At 48.6% G+C, this 24,798-nt stretch overlaps 3 protein-coding genes across 3 annotated transcripts in view; all 3 read left to right on the top strand.

The window, feature by feature from the left end:
- Nucleotides 1-921: 921 nt before the first annotated feature.
- On the top strand, nucleotides 922-2,772 carry LOC139702673 (mucin-16-like). The gene has a single exon (XM_071604370.1). The coding sequence runs from the start codon at nucleotides 922-924 to the stop codon at nucleotides 2,770-2,772; it is 1,851 nt and encodes a 616-aa protein (XP_071460471.1).
- A 1,396-nt stretch (nucleotides 2,773-4,168) lies between these two features.
- On the top strand, nucleotides 4,169-12,001 carry LOC139702686 (mucin-16-like). Its single transcript, XM_071604427.1, has 5 exons — nucleotides 4,169-4,193; nucleotides 4,581-4,705; nucleotides 4,782-4,849; nucleotides 8,847-9,019; nucleotides 11,946-12,001. Exons 1-5 carry the CDS (start codon nucleotides 4,169-4,171, stop codon nucleotides 11,999-12,001), a joined length of 447 nt encoding a protein of 148 aa, XP_071460528.1.
- A 942-nt stretch (nucleotides 12,002-12,943) lies between these two features.
- The window catches only part of Muc16 (mucin 16, cell surface associated), a 71,994-nt gene continuing 60,139 nt past the window's right edge, over nucleotides 12,944-24,798 (top strand). Inside the window, exons 1-11 of the mRNA XM_071604489.1 lie at nucleotides 12,944-13,054; nucleotides 13,150-13,217; nucleotides 15,257-15,426; nucleotides 17,412-17,447; nucleotides 18,714-18,838; nucleotides 18,932-18,999; nucleotides 19,824-19,996; nucleotides 20,583-20,618; nucleotides 20,831-20,887; nucleotides 22,812-22,942; nucleotides 23,099-23,166. Coding sequence (XP_071460590.1) covers nucleotides 12,944-13,054; nucleotides 13,150-13,217; nucleotides 15,257-15,426; nucleotides 17,412-17,447; nucleotides 18,714-18,838; nucleotides 18,932-18,999; nucleotides 19,824-19,996; nucleotides 20,583-20,618; nucleotides 20,831-20,887; nucleotides 22,812-22,942; nucleotides 23,099-23,166 — 1,043 coding nt within the window. The remainder of the gene's footprint in view (nucleotides 13,055-13,149; nucleotides 13,218-15,256; nucleotides 15,427-17,411; nucleotides 17,448-18,713; nucleotides 18,839-18,931; nucleotides 19,000-19,823; nucleotides 19,997-20,582; nucleotides 20,619-20,830; nucleotides 20,888-22,811; nucleotides 22,943-23,098; nucleotides 23,167-24,798) is intronic.

Consider the following 24,798-nt stretch of genomic DNA (forward strand, 5'->3'; position numbering starts at 1 on the left):
ACCAGCACAGCTGTTCCCGGGACAACCCCCTCTCTACTCAACAGAGAACCAGAGGCCACAGCCTTATTGGTCCCCAGTCCTGGGGCACAGACCAGTCCAGCTGTCCCAACTCTGGCTGCGTCTTCTCCTGAGTCAGATTCAACAGCCTCACAGGTCACCCAACCTGAGATACAGGCAGGTCACTCCACTACAACCCCGCCTGTCTCCTCGGGGGCATCAGGACTGGAGGCCTCTCTGACCACTAGTTCCGAGGCAGTGACCACAGCACCTTTCTCTAGAACAAGCCCCGATTTTCCCCAGGGTCAACCACACATCCCTTCCTCAGTGGATACCAGTACTGGGACAGAATCCGCTTCTGCCGTTCCAACAATGACGGCATCGCCTGACATACTAGAATGGGTGACCTCACAGGTCCCTAGTTCTGGGACAGACACCAGTTCAACTAAACCAACTCAAACTCCTTCTGATAAATCAGAAATCACAGCCTCTCTGGCCACCAGCCGCGGCACACCGAAGATTCCAACCACTCCAAATCCCTCCCTCTCACCGGACGTATCAGAGGGGGCAACGTCACCGGTCACTAGTTCTGGGAGAGAGACGAGTACTACTCCTCCAGATCTCAATGCTTCCCCAGGTCACCCAGAGACCTCATGGGTCACCCAGGCTGAGATAGAAGCCAGTTCCCTTGTTTCAACAGAGACTATTTCACCTGGAGAACCAGATACCACAACCTCATGGGTCACTCACCCTGCAGAGGCCAGCACAACAGTCCCCAGGACAACCCTAAGTTTTTCCCATGGTGAATCAGATACCATGCCCTCAACAGCCGCTGCTCCTGGAGAAGAAGCCAGTTCTGATATCCCAGCGACAGGGGTCCCACCTGATATCCCACTCCTTGCCACTCCTTCTACATCAGTGACCATGAGGAATATTCCAACCCTAACGGTTCCAGCCGGTGAGCCAGAGACCACAGCCTCATTGGTCACCCATGCTGGGCCACCGACAGGTTCACCCACTCCAGCTCTGACTGTCTCCCCTCGTGCGCCAGGGACAGTGACTGCATGGGTCACTAGTTCTGGAGCACAGACAAGTTTGCTTCCAACTCGGACTCTTTCCCCTGACCAACCAGAGACCACAGCCTGGTGGGTCACCCGTCCTGGGTCAGAAGCCAGTTCTGCTGCCCCGACTCTGACGGCTTCACCTAGTAGGAGAGATACCACAGATTCGTTGGTCCTCCATCCTACGGAGACCAGCCCAGCGGTTCCCAGGACAACCCTAAGCTTTTCTCATAGTGAATCAGATACCACACCCTCAACAGCCATTGTTCCTGGGGAAGAAGCCAGTTCAGCTATCTCAGCATCCACTGTTTCACCTAAGGTGCAAGAGGCAGTGACCTCACTGGTCACTAGTTCTCTGGCAGTGACCGGTACAAGTCCTCCAAGTCTGGCTCTTTCTTCTCAATCAGATACCACAGCCTCACCGGTCACCCAGACTGGGGAGCAGACGAGTCCAGCCGTTCTAACTAGGACTGTCTCTCCTGGTGGAAAAGGACTGGTGACCTCACTGGTCACTAGTTCTGGGACAGAGACAAGTACAACCACTCCAGCTCTGACCCTTTCCCCAGATCAACTGGGCACCACAACCTCGCGGGTCCCTCATCCCGGGGCCGTTGCCAGTTCAGCTGTGCCCACTCTGACCATTTCCCCTGGTGAGCCAGCTGCAACAGCTCGAGTCATTCGTCCTACAGAGACTAGCCCGGCCGTCCCCAGGACACCCTCAGATTTTCCCCCTAGTGGATCAGACACCACACCCTCAACGGCCGCCAGTCCTGGGACAGAAGCCAGTTCAGCTGTGCCCGTCAGGACTGCCTCACCTGAAGCACCTGAAGACACGGTGACCTCACAGGTCACTAGTTCTGAACCGCCAGCCAGGATGACTCTTCTAATGACAACTCTCTCTCCCGGTGAACCAGAAACCACAGCCTCATTGGTCACCCCTCCCAGGGCACAGACAAGCACCAAAGTCCCTGCCTCAACTCTAGTTCGTCCTTTATCAGAGACCACAGCCTCACTGTCCATCGGACCTGGGGTGGAGGTTAGTACAGGTATCCTGACTCACGCTGCTTCACGTGGTGGACCAGAGACGACAACTCCTCTCTCCTCCTCGCCTGGGACTGAGACCAGCAGAGCTAATCCAGGCCCGGCTGTGTCAACGGGTGCTCCTGAAGAAGCAGCCTCACCTTCCACCCACCCCGGGACAGAGACCAGCAACACTGTTCCAACCCTGTCCCCTGGTTTAACATCAACCACGGGTGTACGGGCCCCCAGCGCCCCCAGCCCCTCAGCAGAGGCCAGCACAGGTATCCCAGCTCCGACCATTCCCCCCAGCGTCCCCGGGCTTGCCAGTGCCCCTACAGCAAGTGAGCCCCCTACGGTGACCTCCTGGAGCACAGAGACTTCACTGCCTGCAACTTCAGTTGGACTCCCAGATATTTCCAGGACTGTCACAGATACCACTATGACCTTGATACCATCAGAGAGCCCAACATCACCTACAGCCAGTCATGGAGAAGGAGCAAGTCAAACCACTACCCTGAAAGCTACAACTGAGGGGACCCCTCATCTAGCTGCCACAGGTTGGAGCTCCACCATGGCTGACACCAGAATCACCTTTGGCACACTGCCCGGAAGGCCCTTGAGCCCTCTGACCACACCCGCGATGTCCACCTGGGGCCCTGAGAGCATGACTCCAGGAACAGGTCAGAAAGAGTGACTTCTCTTTGTTGTAGTGAAATACGTAGAGTACCCATCCAGTTTGCCCTTTTAAGCATTTTAGACGTAGAGTTCAGCAGCATTGATTATAATCTTACTGTTGTGTTAACCATTACCACTGTTTTTAAAACTCTGATCACCCCAACCTCTGTACCCTTTCTGCAATCACTACCTATTCCTGCCAGCCCTTGGTGACCTTTAATCTACTTACCCCCACGAATTTGCCCCTTCTGGAACATATCAGTGAAGTCATACCACATTTTCCCTTTTGTATCTGGCTGACTTCACTTGGCATAATGTTTTCACTTAACTGGAATAGAATGTCCCCTCTTCTAGCTCTCTGTGAAATCTATACCAGGTTATCTTGAGCTCTAGTCACCCCACTGAGCTGGAGAACATCAGGGCTTTCTCTTTCTGTCTCTGTTTTTGTATGTGTTATTTAATTCTCTCTGTCCTCTCTACCCTCACCCTGCCCAACTTCAAGTTGCCACCATCTTTCACTCAAATTGAGTGTTTTAATGGTCAATTTTAATTATACATAATATTGGGGTTCATTTTGACATAACTACACAAGCATGGAATCTCACTTGCTCTAATTCAGTCCCCACTGTTTCCCCCGTTCCCCCCCTGCCTCCCTGGACCCTCCCTCTACACACTGCAGACAGACCTCCTTTACACCCACACGGGGGAGAAAGAGTCTGTGGCACTTGTCTTTCCCCACCTGGTCTATATCACCTAACGTAATGTCCTCCAGTTCTTTTTTTCTAATTTTAAAATTTGTTTTAATTAGTTATACAGGACAGTAGAATGCATCTATGCACTTTGATAGATCATACATAGATGGGACATAATTTCTCATTTTTCTGAGTGTACATGTTGCAGAATCACATTGGTCACGCAATCACATATATACATACAATAATAATGTCATTCCACTGTCTTAACTATCCCCACATCACTTCCCCTCCCCTCCCATCACTTCCCTCTACCTAATCTAAGGTAACACTATTCTTCCCTAGTGCCCCCCACCCCCTCACCTTATTGTGAATTAGCATCCACGTATTAGAGAAAACATCCAGCCTTTGGTTTCTTGGGATTGGCTTATTTCACTTAACATGATATTCTCCAACTCCATCCATTTACTGGCAAATGCCATAATTTCACTCTTCTTTAAACCTGAGTCATATTCCATTGAGTATATATATACCACATTTTCTTTATCCACTCATTTATTGAGGGACACCTAGGTTGGTTCCATATTGTGAATTGAGCTGCTATAAACATTGATGTGGCTGCATTACTGTAGTATGCTGATTTTAAGTCCTTTGGGTATAAACCAAGGAGTGGGATAGCTGGGTCAAATGGTGGTGCCATTCCCAGTTTTCTGAGGAATCTCCATGCCCTCTAGTTCTTTATGTCAGAGTAAGACATCATTCTTTTCCACGGTGGAGGAAGACCATGAGTGCACACCTTGTTTTCTTCATCCGTTCGCTCATGGATGGGCACTAGGTTGAGCCCGTATCTTGCCTCTGTGGACAGTGCTGTGATAAACATGGCCGTGGGGATACCACCGGACGTGGGAACCCTCTCACTTTGAAAACTGAGCCTGCGCCCAGGAGTTCATACCTTCCTTAGCAAACTGGGACGGTTGTCACCTTGTGTAGGAAGTTCCTGGTGTGGGAACTCATGAAGCAGTTCCGCAGGACAGACCCTCCCTGGGTGCCAGAGCTGAAGTTGGTCCTCAGAGCCCTGCCTCCCGCTTCTGCCCGGGACTGACAGTGCTGCCCTCTTCTCCCCTCCCCCATGCAGCTGAGGTTCCCCTGACGGTGTATTTTACTATCAACTTCACCATCACCAACCTGCCCTACACGGAGGACATGGGGCTTCCAGGCTCTGGGATATTCAATGCCACCGAGAGGACCCTACAGTACCTGGTAAGATCCCCTCCCCAGTGGCCACCGCTCTGCTGCCTTGGCCCCCCCTGTTCATCTCTTTCTCCTTCCTCCCCAGCTCAAGCCCTTGTTCAGGAACAGCAGTCTCGGCTCCTTCTACGCTGACTGCAGGCTGAAAATGCTCAGGTGAGACTCCCTTCATGGCCCATGGCAACCTCAATTCTGTCTTGATTCTTGGCCCTCCACATCCGAGATAGCCACAGCTTCTTGGACTTTTGCTAAGAGGCAATATAGACTAGTGGACCCCAGGCTAGACTTTGAGCCTGTGCTCTTCCACTTGCCGGCTGTGTGACATCGGGCGAGACATATACCCTTTTGCTCCTCAATCACATTATCTATAGAATCTTGATAACAACAGACTCTTAGGCTTGTTCATTATTCAGCACAGTGAAATAAGCCAGATACTGCCTGGCCCAGTGTAGTGCCTGCTCTCGCTTAATTGGAGCTCATAGGGATAGCCAGTGTAGATCTTGGCCAACGCCATGCCCAGAAACCCCGGCATCTTCCCCGACCCAAACCATCTCTGCAGTTTGTTCCCTGAAAAAGAGGCAAGGACATGCCCAAGTCTCACTAAAATAGCGGAAAATGAAGTAAATGTTGAGCTGACACAGGAGATCTTGCAATTGAAATAATCTTCAAGGGACCTAAACACTGCAGAAATAGCCTGCCGTCTCTGCTCTGCCTGGCTCCTTTGTGGTCCCTGGGGCTCAGCACCCTCCCCTTACAGCTTATGTCCCTAAGGTGTCTCCATGGAGTCCTCCATCCAATAAACTTGGATCATCCTGTCAAAAGGGAGGGCTTACCACCCCATCCTGTGAGTGGAGAGATTGCTGGAGCGTCATGGATGGGAACTGTCCTCACTGAGCTCCACCTATTCCTCCTGGCCCCCTCCCTCCACAGGTGGAGGGAATCAGTAATCATGGCATGGCCACATGCCACCCTCGGTCTAGTGCCTTGCATGTTTTCATTTAGTCCCCAAGGATGAAAACCACACAAGTATGATCCCACTCTATAGATGAGAAGACTGAGGCTCAAAATAATCAATAATAACTGCTTGAGAAGAGCCAAGACTGGAGCCCGAGTGTCCTGGTTCGGGAGTCCTTGCTCTTAACCAGGATTCCAGCAGACCTCAAGGTCACTGGGGTCAACGCCTTTTGCACTCTTTTTCCCTACCAGCCTTAATGACCCATTGTGGACATTTAAGGTGTATGACTTGATGATGTGATGTGTGTAGACATACCGCAATTCTTCAAATAATCACAATTCGGCTCATTAGCGTGTCGACCACCTCTACGTAGTTGTACATGATTGCTGGGGAAGTTTACTTGAAGATCTATCTTCATAGCAAATTTCAAGGGTACAATGCAGTATTGTCAACTATCATCGACATGCTGCACATCAAATCTCCAGATCTGACCCATCTTATCCTAAAACTCTGTAGCCTTTTACCAACATCATCTCACTGACCCCTCCTAACAAATTACATTCTTAAAAAGTGCTCAGGAAAAAAATTAAATTAAAAAGTGCTCAGAACTCCAGAGAGCTTGGGGGTTCTGTCCCCCCATATTTGCTGAATTGAAAATTATTAAAGCTGATATATTTTATAAGTACTTATTCATTCATTCAACATAATAAACCTAATGCAGCCATCATTAGCATTCATGGAGGATTTGCCCCAAGATCCACAAGGATACCAACATCTGCAGATGCTCGTGTCCCTTATATAAAGTGGCAGAGTATTTGCATAACCTACGCACAGCCTCTCATATCATCTCTAGATTGCTTATAACACCTAATAGAATGTAAAGACCATGAAATAGTGGTTAGTGCATTGCTTAGGGGAAATGGCAAGGAGGACCATCTGAACATACTGAGTGCAGATACAACTTCATGTATGCATGTACATACTGTGGGGCTGGAGACCAAACCCAGGGTCTCATGCTGGGTCAGCACTGCACCACCAACCTGTGTCCTCAGCTCTAGATGCAATTTTTTGAAAAAAGTATGTTTGATCCAAGATTGGTTCATTCTGCAAATGTGGATCCTATGGATATACAGACCTGACTACTCATATTAATGCAAATAATGTATTTTTAAGAACAATAGCCATATTTTTTTAAATAGCATAAGGAGAAGAGAGGTATTGTTTATGTTTTTACCAAACTTTGCAATGTCTGGCCTAGAAGAAGATGGGTAGATATATGCTTCTGCCTTCAATCTGTTTGAATATTTTAGCTTAAGGGGCCACTGGGGGGGAAATCACTGTATACTCCTGAGTAAATGAAAAAGGAAAATGATGTCTTACCTGGTGGGCTCCTTGTAAGTCTTTTGGGGACACCAGGAGTCCCTAGACCACACTTTGAGAGTAACTGTACTACACTCATGGGCAAGAATGGGAAGAAATGCTTTGAGCAGCACAGATAACAGCAGCAGCATTCTCAGGCCAGGACCGGGCTACCTCTCCCTACCAGTACAGGTGTCCCCTAGCGGGCATCTCAGACAGGTCAGCTTAAACTCATGACAAAGATATTGTGCAATGACATTGCCTCACTGCTTCTCTAAAAATAAATTAGTGGCATCTATGTCTACAATACACTAATGAAAACATAAAAATCTAGATGATGCAAAATATTGTATTTATGGGTATGATGTGATATTCTGATACATATACATAGTGTATAATGATCCCATCAGGGTAACTACACTTTCATCACTTCCAACACTTATCATTTCTTTGTACTGGGAATATGCAAAGTCTTCTGGCTATTTTGAAATATGCAATAAATTATTGCTAACTGTGGTTCCCTTCCTGTCCTGTGGAACACCAGAACCTATTTTTTTCTTACCCAGTCACCAATGTCTCTGTCTCCATCCACCTCTCCCCACCCCACCCCACCCTTCCCTGCCTCTGTTAACACTATTCTACTCTCCACATCTCTGAGATCAATATTTCTTCGTTTCCACGTATGATTTGAAAATGTGGTATTTGCCTTTCTGGCTCATTTCACTTAGCATAATGTTCTTCAGGCTCCTCTTGTTGAAGGACAGGATTTCATTCACTTTTATGGTTGAATAATAGTGCATGCACGCACGTGTGTGTGTGTGTGTGTGTGTGTGTGTGTGTGTGTGACATTTAGATTGATTCTGCATCTTGGCTACTATGAACAGTGCCGCACGATACCATCTCTCCCCAGTTAGAGTGGCTATTATCAAACAGACAAAAGAAAATAACAAATACAGAGAAAGAGGAACTCTCATACACTTTTTTTAAAATCTTTTTTTAGTTGTTGATGGACCTTTATTTTATTCATTTATCTATATGCAGGGCTGAGAATCAAACCCAGTGCCTCACCTGTGTGAAGCAAGCGCTCTCTCACTGAGCCACGGCCCCAACCCTCTCAAATGCTTCTGGTGGGGATGTAAATTAGAACAGCTCTCATGGAAAACAGTGCGAAGTTTCCTCAAAAAACTAAAAAGAGAGCTACTCTGTGTCCCAACAAGGCTTCCTAATTACTTCTTATATTGGTTTTTTTTATGCCATTATACATTCTCTCTCTCTCTCTCTCTCTCTCTCTCTCTCTCTCTCTCTCTCTCTCTCTCTCTCTCTCTCTCCAAACTGAGTTGCCTACCCAAAGGTTTTCCTGAAGGGCTAAACCCAGCCTTGGGATCCACCAACTTCTGATGAAGTCACCCTGTCAGGCCCCATGATGGCCGTTGCCCATGCAGCAGCCATGGGGAAATGGCCCACATGCCCGAGGTCCCCATTCTCCTTTCCACAGCGTTGCCGGGTCCCAGGCTTCTCAGTTCCCTCCGGGGGAGCTCCACCTCCCAGCCCCACGGCCCAGCAGGACTGGGCTCTTCCCGGAGTGGAGGGAGGGAGTGTGGTGGGGCTGAGGGTGGAAACAAAGAGCCTGGGGGAGTTATAAGAAGAACAGGGAGCGGAGCAGCCCTGGGAGGGGGCTACATTTAAAGAGGTAGGGTCTGGTCCCCAGACGAAAGAGGAAAAGATACAGTCAGAGAACAGGGGCAACCCAGGCAGAGGTGCTGACTAAAAGACCAGGGGTACAACTGGAGGCAGCGTGGCGGAGTCTCCAGCCCTGTGCCCATGTCCCTCTCTCCCCAGAGCCGAAAAGGATAAGATGAGCACCAGGATCGACGCAGTGTGCAGCTACTACTCAGGTCCCACAGGCCCGAGGCTGGACAGGGAGCAGTTGTACTGGGAGCTGAGCCGGCTGACCCATGGTGTCACCCAGCTGGGCCCCTACTCTCTCGAAAGGAACAGTTTGTGTGTCAATGGTGAGTGGCTCTGCTTCAGCTGGGGGTCCCCAGATCCCTGAAGGGTCTTCCTGAGCTGTGGTTTCTCCAGATTCACAGACAGAGTCCCGGGCCAACCTAGAATATCCATGGGGGCTCATTCTTCTCCCCTCAAAATCTTAAAAGGATGTTTTTTATGTAATTTTTTTGTTTATATATGACAGCAGAATGCATTACAATTCTTATTACACATATAGAGCACAATTTTTCATATCTCTGGTTGTATACATAGTATATTCACACCAATTCATATCTTCTTACATGTACTTTGGATAGTAACAATCATCACATTCCACCATCATTAATTATCCCCTGCCCCCTCCCTTCCCCTCCCACCCCTCTGCCCTGTCTAGAGTTCGTCTATTCCTCCCATGCTCCCGCTCCCTATCCCACCATGAATCAGCCTCCTTACATCAAAGAAAACATTCGGCATCTGGTTTTGGGGGATTGGCTAACTTTACTTAGCATTATCTTCTCTAACTCCATCCATTTACCTGCAAATGCCATGATTTTATTCTCTTTTATTGCTGAGTAATATTCCCTTGTGTATGTATGCCACATTTTTTATCCATTCATCTATTGAAGGGCATCTAGGTTGGTTCCACAATTTAGCTATTGTGAATTGTGCTGCTATAAACATTGATGTGGCTGTGTCCCTGTAGGATACTGTTTTTAAGTCCTTTGGATATAGACCGAAGAGAGGGGAGCTAGGACATATAGTGGTTCCATTCCCAGCTTTCCAAGGAATCTCCATACTGCTTTCCATCTTGGCTGCACCAATTTGCTTAAGTTGCACACGAAGATTCCTTCCACATTCATTCCTGTGCCCATTCACAGACCCAGCGGAAGCAGCACATGGCATTAGGGAAGGAAGAGGGTAAACCAGCCCACGGTGGCTGTTGAGGTCAACTGTGCCCCTGGAGCCCCCAGCTTCCTAACCGCAGTGATTGGTAACCTCTTCCCCTCCCTAACGGCAGCCTGGGATCCTTCATTCATCTCCAAGGGCTAGCCAGAGCTACACCTGCCCTGACAAACTAACCTCGAAGCTCTTCGCAATGCTAGTGTCCTGTGCAACAACGCCTTGGGCAACAGCATCAACAGTAACACCTGTAAGAAAGGCTAATCATTACTGAGGAATTCCTATGACCCTGAACTTCACATACAAAGTCTAGTAATCCCACCCAAAACTCTATGCACATTATGTCATAGAATCATCACTCTATGAGAAGCACAAAAAAAAAAATGGAAGTGGTTAAGGGCAGAGAATCCCTCTGTAATGGATGAAGAAAACACAAAAGAGGCTAAGCACACATATAATGCTGTCTCTATTATTCATTTAATGAGTTTGACATTATTCCAGGTACGCACTAACCCACACACACAATAATGAAGGGGCCCTAATTGCTGCTATCTTTGTGATTAATGATAATGAGGATAATAATATTGTGAGCAACAAGAGTACAAGGCAATTAACTAATAACAGTAGATGCTATTTATTGATGAATCTCAGAGAAGAGCTCAGGAAGATGGGGTCTTGAATTCTGTTTTGACTTCTGCTTCTCACTCATTTTGATTTTTTTTCTTTTTAATTGACACCAAATAACTGCACGTTATATATAGGGTGCAGTGTGTTAATTCAGTCCATGTGTGTACTATGTAATGATCAAATCAAGCTAATTAACATTTCCATCTTCTTATCATTTCTTTGCATCTGAAGCCAATGGACACCTCTCTTCTGCTGCATCATAAAATAATAGTTTGTAATCTACCATCATCCTACTGTGGTGTAGAATATGAAAATTATTCTTCATATCTAACTCTATTTATTTATTATTTATTTTTTTGGTACCAGGGTTTAAACCCAAGGACATTTAATCACTAGGCCATATCCCCAGCCCTTTTTTCTTAATTTTTACTTTGAGACGAGGTCTCACTAAGTTTCCTAGGGCCTTGCTAAGTGGCTGAGGCTGGGGATCCTTGCAACCCTGCTGCTCAGCTCCTCCAGTTGCTGGGATTACAGGCGCCCGCCACTGTGCCCAGCTCATATCTAACTATACTGAGATATTTATTATCCAATGGCCCTCTACCCCTCCCAGCCTCCAGCAATCACTATTTCACTCTCTTCCTCTTTGAGATCAACTTTCTTGGCTTCCACATGAGTGGGAACATGCAGTACACGTCCTTCTTTGTCTGGTTTAATTCACTGGACATAATGTCCCCAGGGAAATACAAATCAGCCCACAATGAGATAGCATCTCACCCTGATGCAGGACAGGTGCAGCTGGGCACCCAGGAATTAAGAGGAAGCAGGTTTAGTGGCTGCACTAGTTCAAAGTAAGGCTCGTGCCTAAAAAAGGGTAGGGAGCCTTGGAAGTTTACATTTTTGTAGAAGTCTACATAAAAGTATTCTCTTTTCTTTCTTTTTTTTTTTTTTGAGTTCATAGAAAGTGCTTTTTGTCCCCTTTTTTAGATTAGTCAGAGGTTTTTACAAGACATCATCAAGTCTGCAGCCAAACTTAGCTTTTGCAAGACAGAGCAACTTAGTCCTCACAAAGGCATAGGAAGTCCTAACCCACCTTGAGGTTTTTGGCAGAAATTTTCGCTAATATTCTGTTAATAAGAACAATTATGGGGAGGGTTTCTGGAAAAGCTTAATTAAGACTCTTTGGTGGAGGAAGGGGCATTGCTACAACCCTAGTTGGGATGAACGGCTATTTCCAGAAAAGAAAAAAGAAAGTGGTGGTAAAGGTATGGACAAAGGAAAACTCTTAGGCACCGTTGGTGGGAATGTGAAGCACATCCATTACGCATGGAGAGTCTTCAGAAAACTAAAAAATAGATGACCACATGACTTCACCCTTTCCAAGCCTCCTCCTAGCATCTCACTCTTTCTTCCCTCCCTCTGCAGGTTACACCCATCAGTACTGGGCTTCAACCAAGAGCAGTGAGTATGGATGGCCCTAAAGTCCCCATGCCCCAGTACCCTTCCTCCCCAAGCCTGAGGTAGTGTGCCCCATCCCCTGGGTTCTCAGCTCCAGAGAGGCCCCGGGCCAGTCAAAGGTCTCAGGATGGACCAAGTAGAGCCCCAAGTTCCCATTAACAGCTGGTTCTCTTGTGGCTTCCCAATGAAGCTCAGTAATCTTTATTTGTGTTGTATTTTCTTTCAGATCTAGTGACCTCCACATACCCTCTAGGATCCCCAACATCTGTGACCCCTATTTCCAGCTCTACAGGTAGGAGTCTGGACTCTGGGTCCCCCGAAACTTCATCCCCCATTCAGCAGCTGATGGATACCTGCATAGTCTGGAACCAATGTCCCCTGCCTCAGCCTGCCTCACTCTGCCCCTTGCTGCCTCACCTCTGCCGTAGCAGCCTCATTTCTATTCCTCCAGGGTCCACGCATCCCTCTCTCTTTAGGGTTATTGCATTTCCTGCCCTTGGAATTCATCTGCTAGTTCCTTCTTGTCCTGCAGGTCTCAGCCCAGCATGTACCTGTCAGGGAACGTCCCCACTTCACATCCCATACACACCTCTGTGCTCTTTTCCTTCATGGTCATTATTACTATTTGGATTTTTTTACTGCTCAAGTATTTGTGGCCCAAGACCTAAGAACAAAAGGTCTCGGCTCCTCCTCTTATCAACGAGAAGTCCCTGACTTGTCAACCTTGTCCTTCTGGGCTGAGAGGACTGGGGTTCTCTTCTGAGCTGAAGTCACACATCCACCCTGGAGGTCTTTCACCTCGCTCTCTGGTTGGCTGCAGGCTAGCCCAAATGGGCTATCCCAGGCCTCACCTGGTGGACACTGTGACTCTAGAGACGGTTAAGCTCTTCAGCCCACACCCAGCTAGGCACTAACCCGACAGGCTCTCTTTCCCCTGTCCTCCAGCTGCAGGTCTACAACCGGTCATGGTGACATTTACCCTGAACCTGACAATCACCAACCTATATTACACCCCAGACATGGGGCGCCCAGGCTCCTTGAACTTTAACGCCACGGAGAAGGCCCTGATTCGCCTGGTAAGAGCCAGCCAATGCCTACAGGGGCCTGCTGTGTCTTATCCCCCACCAGGCCCCTCAGCCCACCCCACTCATCTCCCTGTCCTTCCTCCCAGCTCGAGTCTGTGTTCAGGAACACCAGCATCGGCTCCAGCTACTCTGGCTGCAGACTGTCTTTGCTCAGGTGAGTCTTCCCTCCATCACATCACGAGGGACTGTGCTGTCACAGGCAAACCTACCTGGAGGTGAGGGCCTGAGCCTGGTCCCTAGACAGCAAGGATCATAAATGGCTGCGGCCGTCCAGGAACTCAGACATGGAAGACACTCTCTTTGGCTAAGAGCATTAAAGAGAGGGATTCCCAAAAGAGCTGGCCTTCAGCTATTTGGACAAGCAGAGAATGGAGCAAGCAGGTTCATGGATCAGCAAGGGCAGCGCCAACTCATTAGCAAACAGGAATGACAGCTTAGGCCATTCTTGCAATGGTACTGGGGACACTGAGGTGGACCGTGAGTCCTTCCCTCTAGGTGCCCCAACTCGAGAGAGGCAAGCAGCCACATGAACTGAAACCATAACGTGAGCAGGGTTCCTGTGACCACTGAACTCTACACGGGGGCCACAGGAGCCCAGAGCGTGGACTTTGAGCTCATCACAGGGGTGCTGGGTAGAGGCTGCCCGGAGAGGGTGATGCCCGAGGCCGGTTTTGACAGCTGAGTGTACATTAGCCAGAGGAAGCACTGGCCAAGGTGGCATTTCAAGGGTGGGCCATCGTGAGTAATGGCACATGTGAGAAAGAGCATGATGTGTGGCAAAGTTCAGTGAAATAGGAGGAGAGGGAGGGACAAACAGCGGACAGATCAAGGAATGGAAAAGAAAGGAAGGAAGGGAGGGAGGGAGGGGAAGAGGGAGGGGGAGAGAAGCGGGGGATAGAGAAGGGAGGAAGGAGGTGGGTTGCCTGGGAACTGTGTGGATGGCTGAGATCACAGCTGCTGGGGCAGTGGAGAAACAGCATCCTGAGAGGAGACCCAGGGTGGAGACCCCAGGCCATACCAAGGAGTTGTCACCGTGTTTTGTATAGCAATGAGGTGACACACAAATAGTCTCTGGTGTCCAAATGTGTTACATCACACTCTGTTTCTGACCCTAGCTATATGATGTTTGGGAAATTCTTTACTATGTATGTGACTTTGTTTCCTCAGTGATAAAATGAGCATGGATAGAGTTAATGACGCTGCATCGCATACTTGAAATTTGCTAGGTAGATCTTGAGTATTCTCCACACAGAGACACACACAAGAGAAAAGCGCTATGTAAAGCGATGGAAATGTTAATGAGCTTGACTGCAAGTAATGCATACGGGTGTCAAAACATCGAATCATATTTCAATAAAGCTGTAATTTAAAATGTTTAAGAAACAGGAATAGCATCCATATCTATTTCGTAGAGTTGTTGACAAGATAAAGTGGGACAGCCACGGCAAAAAGTCGAGTACCCGGTAAAAGTTGTCCCATAAATATTATCACCTAGTAGTTGTCTTGTAAATATTAGTCATAATTTTATTCAGAGCCAGGGGGTCTCTGGAGTTGTCAGTGCAGCTCTGATTGGCATGATGTGGCTTGTTTTAAGTAAGGCATTAGCAAATGTGGTCAGGGATCATTTAAAATGATGCTGGATCAGGAAAGTTGAGCAGGCCATTGAGAAGATAGAAGGGACCTGGGTGCACCGTGGCCGTGGGGAGAAATGCTACGAGGAGGTCAGGGAGGCCTCCAGACCTCTGGCACTGACACGGACAGAGAAACATGGGGAAGGAGCAGGCTTTGTATTTCAGGGGGACAAGATGATAAGCTGAACTTGGGAAATACAGGATCAAAGGGGTCTGAGGGCATCCTTGAGGCTGTTGGTCACATGAAGTGATGCTCAGGAGAGAAGTCTCTTTAAAGTGCAATTGTGTCTTATGATCATGAGCTGGTACCTGACACGGTGGGTGTTAGCCAAGAAGAATGGGGATCCAAAAAGGAGAAGTTGGTTGAGGATGAGGCTCTGGAGATCAACCAGTTTACAGACGGGCAGGGAGCCTGCACAAAGGACCAGACAGGAATGTGTCTGAGAAACCAGACACGACCCACAGAGAGGGGTCACGAAATCAGGAGGGGCTCGGACTGAAGGAGAGACGTGACTCTCCCACGAATCTGGGTGTCCCCACTCCCACATCCCTGTCATGGCAGGTCCAAGAGTGAGGCGGTCACCACCGTGAATGCCATCTGCACCTACCATCCTGACCCCATGAGTCCCAGTCTGGACCGAAAGCAGCTGTACCAGGAAGTGAGCCAGCTGACCCACGGAATCACCCGGCTGGGCCCCTACACCCTGGACAGAGACAGCCTCTATATCAATGGTGAGTGACCACTACAACAGGGGTCTCCACAGACCCAGATCTCTCTCTACTAGTAGTTCTTGACTGGGGGTGACTTTGCAACCCAGGGGACATTAGGCAATGTCTGGAGACATTTTCATGTGACCCCTGTAGGGATGCTCATAGCATCTACTAGGTAGAGGACAGGGTGCCCCTAACCTAGAAAGCACAAGATTCTATGAAGAGTTAACTAGAGCAAAACAGCTCTGACACAAACCCAGGTCTCCTCGAGAGCTCGTTTTCCACGGTCAGCACACTAACAGAGGCTGATTTCTTCTCCCCTTCCACCTTCGGAGATGAAATGTCTCTTATTCTCATCTGCTTCCACAAAGCCCAGCGGGAGCACCCAGATGATGCAGGGGACATGGGGTGCTGCAGAGTCCTATGGTTAAGTGTCTCCCCCCAGAGTCTTCAGGGGCCTAGTTCAAGTTCAGCCCTCACTCCACTTTTTTCTGTTCATCGTGACAACGTAAGGCACATTCTCAGGCCCCAAGAGCCAGCTGACTCACACTGCCCTCTGGAAACATCACCACCCTCGGTCAATACATCAGGAATGGTAGCTGTTGACACATCATAGCCAAAAAATACCCACACTACAACACTACTGCCAAGAGTAAAGACCACAACTGCGGCTCCCATTTATTCAAAGTTTCCTGTGCACCAGGAACGGTGATGAGGACTTGGCTTGTATTGTTTCATGTTAATCTCACGCAAGACTCTGGGAGTAGTGATACTCGTTTTGACCTAGAGCCACTGTCCATTCAGGGAGGAAGTCATTTGCCCAGGGATCACCCAATTATAACGCATGGCAAAATGAAGATGTTACCCAAGGACTGGAGGCACAGCTAAACCAGGAAACTCAGCAGACCATCCAACTAGAGCAAGCCACAAACAGAAGGACAGGCAGGGGCATCTGGTGACCTCTAGCTTAACAGACTAACCAAATGCGTAGTTTTCTCCCATCTCTATCCACTTTATCCACTTTCCTTTATGCCTGGTTTGCAATACCTATACTTCTTTGTATTATCTGTAGCACGCGTTACTCTTGGCCCTTAGAAGGTTTGCTCCAAAACTGCAACTAACTTGCAGCAGTGGTGAACAGTGTGGATGCTGCAGAGTGACGGTTCTGTTTCGTGTGATGCAGGACAAGTCCTGTTACCGTCTCAGTTTTAGGGTTTATAGTGTTTTACGCCTGCAGAATGGGGTAAAAATATCACGTGGGATTGTTCTGGGTAATCACATGAGATCATTCAGGAATAACCCTAGTAAGTCTCAGGCCTCCTCTGGAGCCAATCTTTCATCTCCCATTGAGGATCAGAAGAAATGCCAACCATGACCCAGGCCAAACAAAAAAAATCCAATCTTCTCCCCAGTTGCTTCTAGGCTCCAACCACGATAACATCCATCTGACCCTCAAGTCTCTCTCTCCCTTTACACCATCCCATGCCATTATCCAAATTGTTCTTAATATTCCAAACCATGCATGCCACTCTCTTCCTCCATCTCTTCCATATTTTCACCTCCCCGTGCCCCTCCTCAATTCGCCACAACTTTGTCAATTCCACATCCCCAAAACCCAGACACTAAGCTAGAAAAAGACCCTACCATCACCAAATTTTGTGAAGGAGACGAAGCTGAGAGAGCAAAGATAGAATCAAATTATCCTTATGGAGGGAGAAAATGTCCCTGAGTGTGTTTTGGCCTCGAGTGAAGCACCGTCACCAGGGCCCGGCAGGTCCCTCTTGGTTACCACAGGCACCTCTTGTTATCAACTCTCAGTAAAAACGATGGTGATGGTGTGCATCCCACCGTCAAAGAACAAGGCACAGAACAGGGACCCAGGAAAACGTTGCTTGTCTTCCCTTCTCATAAGTGTCTTCAGGACTCCGGTCTCCGGGGCTGCCACCTTCTCCCGCCTTTGCTGTGCCCATCCTAACAGGCCTTTCTTGCTGTCTCTGCCTCTGCAGGTTACAACCAACGGTCCTTGGCCCTTACCACCAGCAGTGAGTATTCAAAGCTGCGACAGATCCCCCCAATGTCCCCAGGAGCTTTCCTCCTTAGAGCTCATGGGAGAGAACCCGACGGTGCCCTCCCCCGAGCCCTGCAGATTCCGGACAGAGCCCAGGATCCAATTAACAGCTTCCTCCCCACACGCTTTGAGGATGGAGCCAATTTCCACACACTCCCTCCTGTCCCTTGTTCCTCCAGGGACTTCCACCTTCTCTCCAGGACTTCCTACCTCCCCGACCCCAGCTCTAGGCAGGAACCTCTCTCTGGGGTCTCTGGCACGGGGTCTGGCCCCTGCTGACCAGCAGCCCCCGGCTCTCTAGCCACTCTGTCCCTCGCTCCCCCACTTTGGCCGCCCCACAGATGTGCTTGCTTTCCTGGCACTGTCCCACCTGAGGACCTCCACTCCTCGCTGTTTCTGCAGACTGGCCACCCCCTTCCCTCGTACCTCCTTATTTTCCAAACGTTCCCAAGCCCTCTGCTGTGGAATGGCACCTTCCCTGTATTCCCACCTTGCTCCCAAGGGTTTGCACCGTCCCATCCCCCTTTGTGTTTGTCCCCGGGAACTCAGCACCCAGTCAACACCCACTTCCTATTAATTGTTTGAACGAGTCCATGAATGAAAGAAGCCACCTCTGTATGTTATTTGTGGATTCAACTCAGACATCAGCAAATCGTTAAAAATCTAAATCAGGAGTCTGGTTCTTGCCCTGTCCCCTCGTTTTGCCCAGATGTGGGTCTGAGGGCTCCCGAAGCTTTAGAAACCTTTAGAAACTTGTGGGGCTTTCTTTATGCCATGAAAACTGTCCCATCCAAACTCTTAAGCCTGAGCCACACTCTAGGGGCCCAATCACTAACCTTATGTCATCGAGGAGACAAAGATTTGGCACAGAGAAAATGTCTCTTTAGTTCAGAAATAAACATCTTTCTATTGGCACATCCACGTTCACAGCAGCATTAGCCATAATAGCCAAAAGATAACGAACAACCCAAGTGTGCACTGACAGACAAACGGGTAAACAAAAATGGAACGCACCTGTGCAATGGAATACTATTTAGTCCTAAAAAGGGAAAAAAAAAATTCTGATCCATGTTAAAACTTGAAGATATGTTGCTAAAGAAATTAATTTAATATAGAGTTTCAGTTTTGCAAGATACAAAAGCTCTAGAGATTGTGGCACAACCAACACAACTGGCCCTTCACCCCACCACCCCAGACGGAGGTCAGAATGAGCCACGGCCCCCTCTCTCTCCAGCTGCAGGTACAAGCTCGTACCTGGTATCCTTCACCCTCAACTTCACCATCACCAGCCTGAACTACACAAAGGACATGGAGCCCCCAGGATCTGAGATATTCAAGACCATAGAGAGGATCTTGAAACGCCTGGTGAGAGTGCGCCCATGCTCACCGTCCCATCTCAGTCTTGTCCCCAGCCCTTTGTCCCACCAGCTCACCTCCCTCCCTCCCTCTCGTCCCCAGCTCAGGCCCGTGTTCCAGAATAGCAGTATCGGGCACCTGTATTCTGACTGCAAACTGACCTTACTCAGGTGAGTGCTCCAGAGAGATAAGCAGGCCACGGGGGAGATGACCACAAGCTGGGCCCCAGCACCCTGCACCCCCTGTCCTGAGGGCAGCTGACTCCCAGCTCCCATTCAAGTCCTTTCCTTCCAGAAGCGAAATAAAAAATGTGGGCTCCCTGGATTCTTTCCTTCCTGAGAGACAAGGAGGAATGCTTGTATTGAGCACTTACACAAATGTTAAGTGCCATTGGGTCTATACTGTGGCCTCATTTCACAGATGAAGAAAATGAGGCACAGAGAGGCTGGGACATTTACCCAGAGTCACCCAGTGAGTGAGTGGCGGAACTGAGATTTAAACAAGTGGACACTGCCTTCTTTTACCTTGCCGAATTCCCAGATTCCTTTCTTCCACCCCTTTCATCCTGTTTCTGTCTTCAGGGTTTGTGAGGTCTTGTTGCAGATGTCATGTTAAAGTTTAGTACACATATTGAATTTTTTTTTTTTTTTGGTACCAGGGATTGAACCAAGGGGTGCTTAACCATTGAGCCACATCCCTAGCCCTTTTTTATATTTTTTTTATTTTGAGACAGGGTCCTGCTAAGTGCTGAGGCCAGCTTTGAACTTGTGATCCTCCTTCCTCACTCTCCTGAGATGCTAGGGTGTGCACCACCGTGCCTAACAAATATCAGCATTTACAGATGCCACATCCTCTTTGTATGGGGACCATGGCTGTCCTATCCATTTCCAGCCCAAGGCCACTTGATTGCCCAGCATCCCCCCCCCACCTTCTTTATCCCCTCCTTCAATGGAAGAGTCTCCACCACCCCATCCCTATGTCCCTCTCTGCCCAGGCCTGAGAAAAACAGAACAGCTACCGGAGTGGACGCAGTCTGCACCTACCGTCCTGACCCCATGGGCCTCGAGCTGGACAGAAAGAAGCTGTACTGGGAGCTGCGCCATGAGACCCACGATGTCACCCAGCTGGGCTTCTTCACCCTAGACAGGGACAGTCTCTATGTCAATGGTGAGCAGCCTTTAGTAACCACAAGCCAAAGCTGAGAATCCGCGCCTAAGAAGAGGTGCAGACTTTCCAGTTTGCCACAGACCTGTCCTGTGAATTGTCCTCCACCTAAACAGCCCCCCTTGAGTAACCAGAAGGCTCCCATGAGCCCTCAAGTTTGCAAGTCCTTCTCTTTCCCTCATAACTCCACATTCCAGGGCTGTGACCTGCACCTGTCTGAGCCACAAAAGCCTTTTATTCAAATGCATGAAAGAAAATATCCCTCTTGCTGAAGCCAACGGGGATTCCAGAGTCTGACCATTCACCTTTCTCCCCATCGGTGTCTCAAAATCCCCTCGAGATCCTGAAAAGCACAGCTTGCAAATATACACCATAAGAATTGGGGGGGGGGGGTATTTATCTCCCCAAATAACTGCAAGCCCATGAAGACAGAGACTAGGTTTCCAGCTTTTCTCTTTTAGGAAAGCACACGGCCACTCCCAGATCCTAAGTATTCCACTGAGCCCGTCTGAAGCCTCTGCTGCAGATGGGGACGGATGGGCACCTTCTCCTGCCTGCACTCCAACCCTGTCTCCTTTTCTGGTTGCAGGTTATAACCATCAGGCCTCGGGTCCCTCTCTCAGCAGTGAGTACTTATCCTTGATGACCGTGTGCACAAACCTCTTGTGAACAGCTGAGTTCTCCCACCCTGAGTCCAGGGATGTGGAGAGAAAAGAAACCAGTGGACTGTCTCACCCACCCCCACACACTCAGTGGCCCGGGCTTGTCAGGGAGACTCATGGTGGCACCCGTGCCCAGCCCGGATCCCCCTCCTCACTCCATTCTGTTTCTCCTCAGCCGCTGTGAGCTCTACTTTGTTCCCAACGACTTCCACGGCGCACGCCCACCTCTCCAGCTCCACAGGTGGGTGACTTCTCTTTCCAACCTCTTCCGGGAAGTCAGCGTGCACAGCCTCAAAGCGAGGACCTGGGAGATGCGGGGGAAAGGGCAGTGTGGGGGGTGGCCGGGAGCTGCCACAGCCACCTCCTGCTCCTCTGTGAACGCAAGAGCCAGGGGACCTGTGCTCCTCATTTCCCTAGCCACGTTGACCTTGGGCACTTACCTTCTTCATCTGCCAAGTGGAGCTATAACATTTCCTAAGTTTGTTATGAATGTTCAATGAAAAGACAGTTATGTGACCAGTGACAGCATTTCAGTCAAGGATGGATCACACATGGGACAGTGGTCCCAGGAGATTATATCGCCCAGTGACATTGTAGCCATCTTACTTGTGTAGGTACACTCTATATGTAAGAACCTCGCATAGGGCTGGCAGGAAATTTGAGTTTGACAAGTATTTATGGGGCGCCTGTTCTCTACTGGGCATGGGGATAGGACACTGAGGAAATCAGATATGGTCCTTCCCTGGGGTTAGTGCCCTGGGTCACCTGGAAGGTCCATCCAGGTAGAACTGATAATAAGACAGAGCCATAGTATTCAGCACTTCCTGTGTGTCCTCACACATGCTGTATTCTTTCAATTCTCAGCTTTTCACTTTGAATAAATAATTATAGGTTCAGGGAATGTTGTAAAAGTAGTAGGCAGTTCCCCTAAACTCTTCATCCAATTTCCCCAGTGGCTACACCTTGCATAACTCTAATACAGTATCGAAATCAGGAAATCAACATTGTTAAAATCAAGACCTCAGTCAAATTTTACTAGTTTCTTACATGCACTCCTGAGTGTGTGGGCGTGTGTGTGTGTGACCATTTTATCATATGGGCAGATTCCTCTAACCACCCCCACAACCAAGAGACAGAACTGTTCCAGCCCCACGAGGATCTCCCTCCAGTTACTCCTGTACAGTCATGCTCACGCAGCCCACACTCTGGCACTCACGGATCTGTGCTCTCTCTATATAATTTTATTTTGAGAAAAATTAAATACAGGGCTGGGGTTGTCACTCAGTGGTAGAGCGTTTGCCCAGCATGCGTGAGGCATGGGGTTCGATCCTCAGGACCACATAAAAATAAATAAATAAAATTAAAAAATGTTTCCTTTTAAAAAAAAATAATTAAATACAAATATAAAATAAATGGAAATGGAAATATGCCAGTTGGGCCTTTGGGGATCAGCTTTATTTTGTTCTTGTGCGATGCCCTTGAGATGTGCTGACTCTCTAACAAACAGTCATCTCATTTTCATCATGTCCCTACAAAGTAGGGTCCCTACAAAGTGTAAGATTCCCCCCTTTACAGTGGAAACAACTGAGGTTCAGGCAGGTAAACTGTCCACAGTCATCCGGATGGTGAGGGGCAGAGAGGGAATTTGAAACCAGACCCCACTCAGCCGTGTGGCCGTAACCACAGTAACAAAGCTCTCAGTGGCCTCTCTGTTAATGGACAAGTTCTGGGAGCCATGGGAGGGGGTGCGCAGGGGTAAGCCAGTTCAGTAGGTGAGAGAGGATCTCCTTTAAGGACTGCTGTTCGGCGGATGTTCAAAAAAAAAAAAATAGTTTGTTACATGTTAAGTGGGACTGAATTGAATTTTTCCCTTATACTCCCAACCATGACATTTCCCCAATCCTGTTCCTTTTAGCTCTTTCTCCAGAACCTGTTAGGGCCAGAACTCAATCCCTGGCCACCCTGATGGGTTCCTTAATCTGCATCTGGGCTTCTAACCTACTTCTGCGGCAGTTTCCAACACCCGGCTTTCCTCCCTACCTGGCTGTCCCTCTTCCTGTCCTGCCGGCTGCAAACCCTCCAGCCAGGTCCTCTGAAGTTGTCTTGGGGCCCAGACTAGGTCTGCCATACATGTGGTCTCTGTTTCTGCTCCCCAGCTGCGGTGGCGGTCCCTTTCCAGCTGCCATTCACCCTCAACTTCACCATCACCAACCTGGAGTACGAGGAGGACATGCAGAACACGGGCTCCAGAAAGTTCAGCTCCACGGAAAGAATCCTGCAGTACCTGGTGAGAGCCCCGCCCACCTCGCTTGGCCCCGCCCATAACCCCCAGACGGGTTCCAGCCCCACCCACCTCACCCGGCCCCGCCCCGCCCACCGATGCTGCAGCTCCTGCAGGTTTGTCTGGTGGTTTCCTTCTCACTTCCCCTTTCCCCTCTCGCAGCTCAAAACCATATTCAAGAACAGCAGTGTGGGATACCTCTATTCGGGCTGCCGATTATCCACGCTCAGGTGAGATCCTCCCCAGGAAAAACCCAGCTGCACAGGTGGATGGGACCCTAAGCTCTGGGCTCCCTGACTGTCCACACTTGGAACCACTACTGACCATGGACACTAAGCATCAACAGCACCACCAGCGGCTGTTACTATGACCCAAAGCGCTGTGCTGTGTATTTCCAGTTTAACATTTTGTCTATCCAATCAAGAGCCTCATGAAGCTGTTAGGGGAACAGAACTGAGGCTCGGAGGGAACAAGTGGCTTGTGGAAGATCACACAGAGCAACCCCAGCGCTTCAGGTTCTAGATCCAGACTCCCAGCCCCGGGTTTGTGCTGCCCCCTCTGCCCAAGCTCTGGCCTTGCAGATGTGGAAAGTCGCGAGAGGAAAGGCGAGCCGAGTGTCACACGGAGACTCCCAAGTGGGCCGGACTCAGCCCTCAGGACCTGCCCTGCCCTGGGGTGGGTGGGAGGTGGGATGGACACTGTCCCTGGAGAGCTAGGAAGAGCAGGCAGCCTGGGTTAGAGACTACTGGACCTTTCTCCCCAACATCCCACATCTCTCAAAGAAGCTCTAGGTCGGGCTCTTGAGAGATTCCTATTTTCTCATAGTCATCTACCCCCAGCTCTCCTCTCTCCCCAGGAAAAAAGGGGGAAGGGGGTCTAGTGGCCAAGGGCCTCAAAGTCACAGAGACCTAAGCTCCAGCCCCAACTCTGCTATTTACTACAGTCTATGACTGTGACTCAGGCAAAATGCCCAAACCTTTCTGCTCCATTTCCCCATGATACATGCCTCAGATCTGTGGGTTCAACCAACCATGGATTGACAAGTCAGAAAAAATAACTGCACCCATTCTGGACATGTACAGACTTATTCATGATTTCCTAAATAACAAAATATAACACCTAAATACATTGCACTAGGTATTAGAAGTGTTCTAGAGAGGGCTTAAAGTCTGTAGGAGGATATGTTGCATACAAATACTCCATTTTATTCAAGGAACTTGAGCATTTAAGGATTTTGGTATCCCTGGGGGCCCCAGACTCAATCCCTGACAGATACTGAAGGACAACCACGTGGGAGGGGATATATCTATGTGTGTGTATATATCATATATATATATATATATATATATATATATATATATATATATATATATATATGTGTGTGTATGTATATATATATATATATATATGCTAGTTTAATATAAATATTTAGGCACAAATATAATGTATAACAGCCTAATCTATAATATAATTATACATAATATAATCATATATAAAATACATAGACCACATATATTTACATATTAAGTTCATATTTACATATCCCTAGATTATATTTTAAATCACATGTACTTGGTTGTATGTAATATAGAGGTTTAATCATCATTGTGGGAATGGAGCAACAGCAGCCCATAGGAATGCTTTAAGAATGAAGTGAAGCGACTGTGAACAGAGCACTGGGTCTGTTGCATTGATTATTTAATACATGGTAGTTGTTGCCCTGGGAGGCAACCTCCCAAGCTCTGGAGCCCCTTTCCCTCTGAATTGCTCTCTATACGAGGGGTGGCTGGGCAGATGGGTCTGCATCCCGTAGCTAAAGATGCATGTGGGGTCATCAAACCTTGGGACCTCAGGTTGGACCA

Source organism: Marmota flaviventris, chromosome 1, assembly GCF_047511675.1.
Source record: "Marmota flaviventris isolate mMarFla1 chromosome 1, mMarFla1.hap1, whole genome shotgun sequence".
In the NCBI taxonomy this organism is placed as follows: Eukaryota; Metazoa; Chordata; class Mammalia; order Rodentia; family Sciuridae; genus Marmota; species Marmota flaviventris.

What these genes read in the sequence shown, in the direction of transcription:
- LOC139702673 (XM_071604370.1), top strand. Translation starts at nt 922, where the DNA reads ATGAGGAATATTCCAACCCTAACGGTTCCAGCCGGTGAGCCAGAGACC.
- LOC139702686 (XM_071604427.1), top strand. Translation starts at nt 4,169, where the DNA reads ATGCCCTCTAGTTCTTTATGTCAGA. An exon ending in CTCTAGTTCTTTATGTCAGA is followed by an intron (nt 4,194 to 4,580) that starts GTAAGACATCAT and finishes TCCCCCATGCAG; the next exon opens with CTGAGGTTCCCCTGACGGTG. An exon ending in TGCAGGCTGAAAATGCTCAG is followed by an intron (nt 4,850 to 8,846) that starts GTGAGACTCCCT and finishes CTCTCTCCCCAG; the next exon opens with AGCCGAAAAGGATAAGATGA.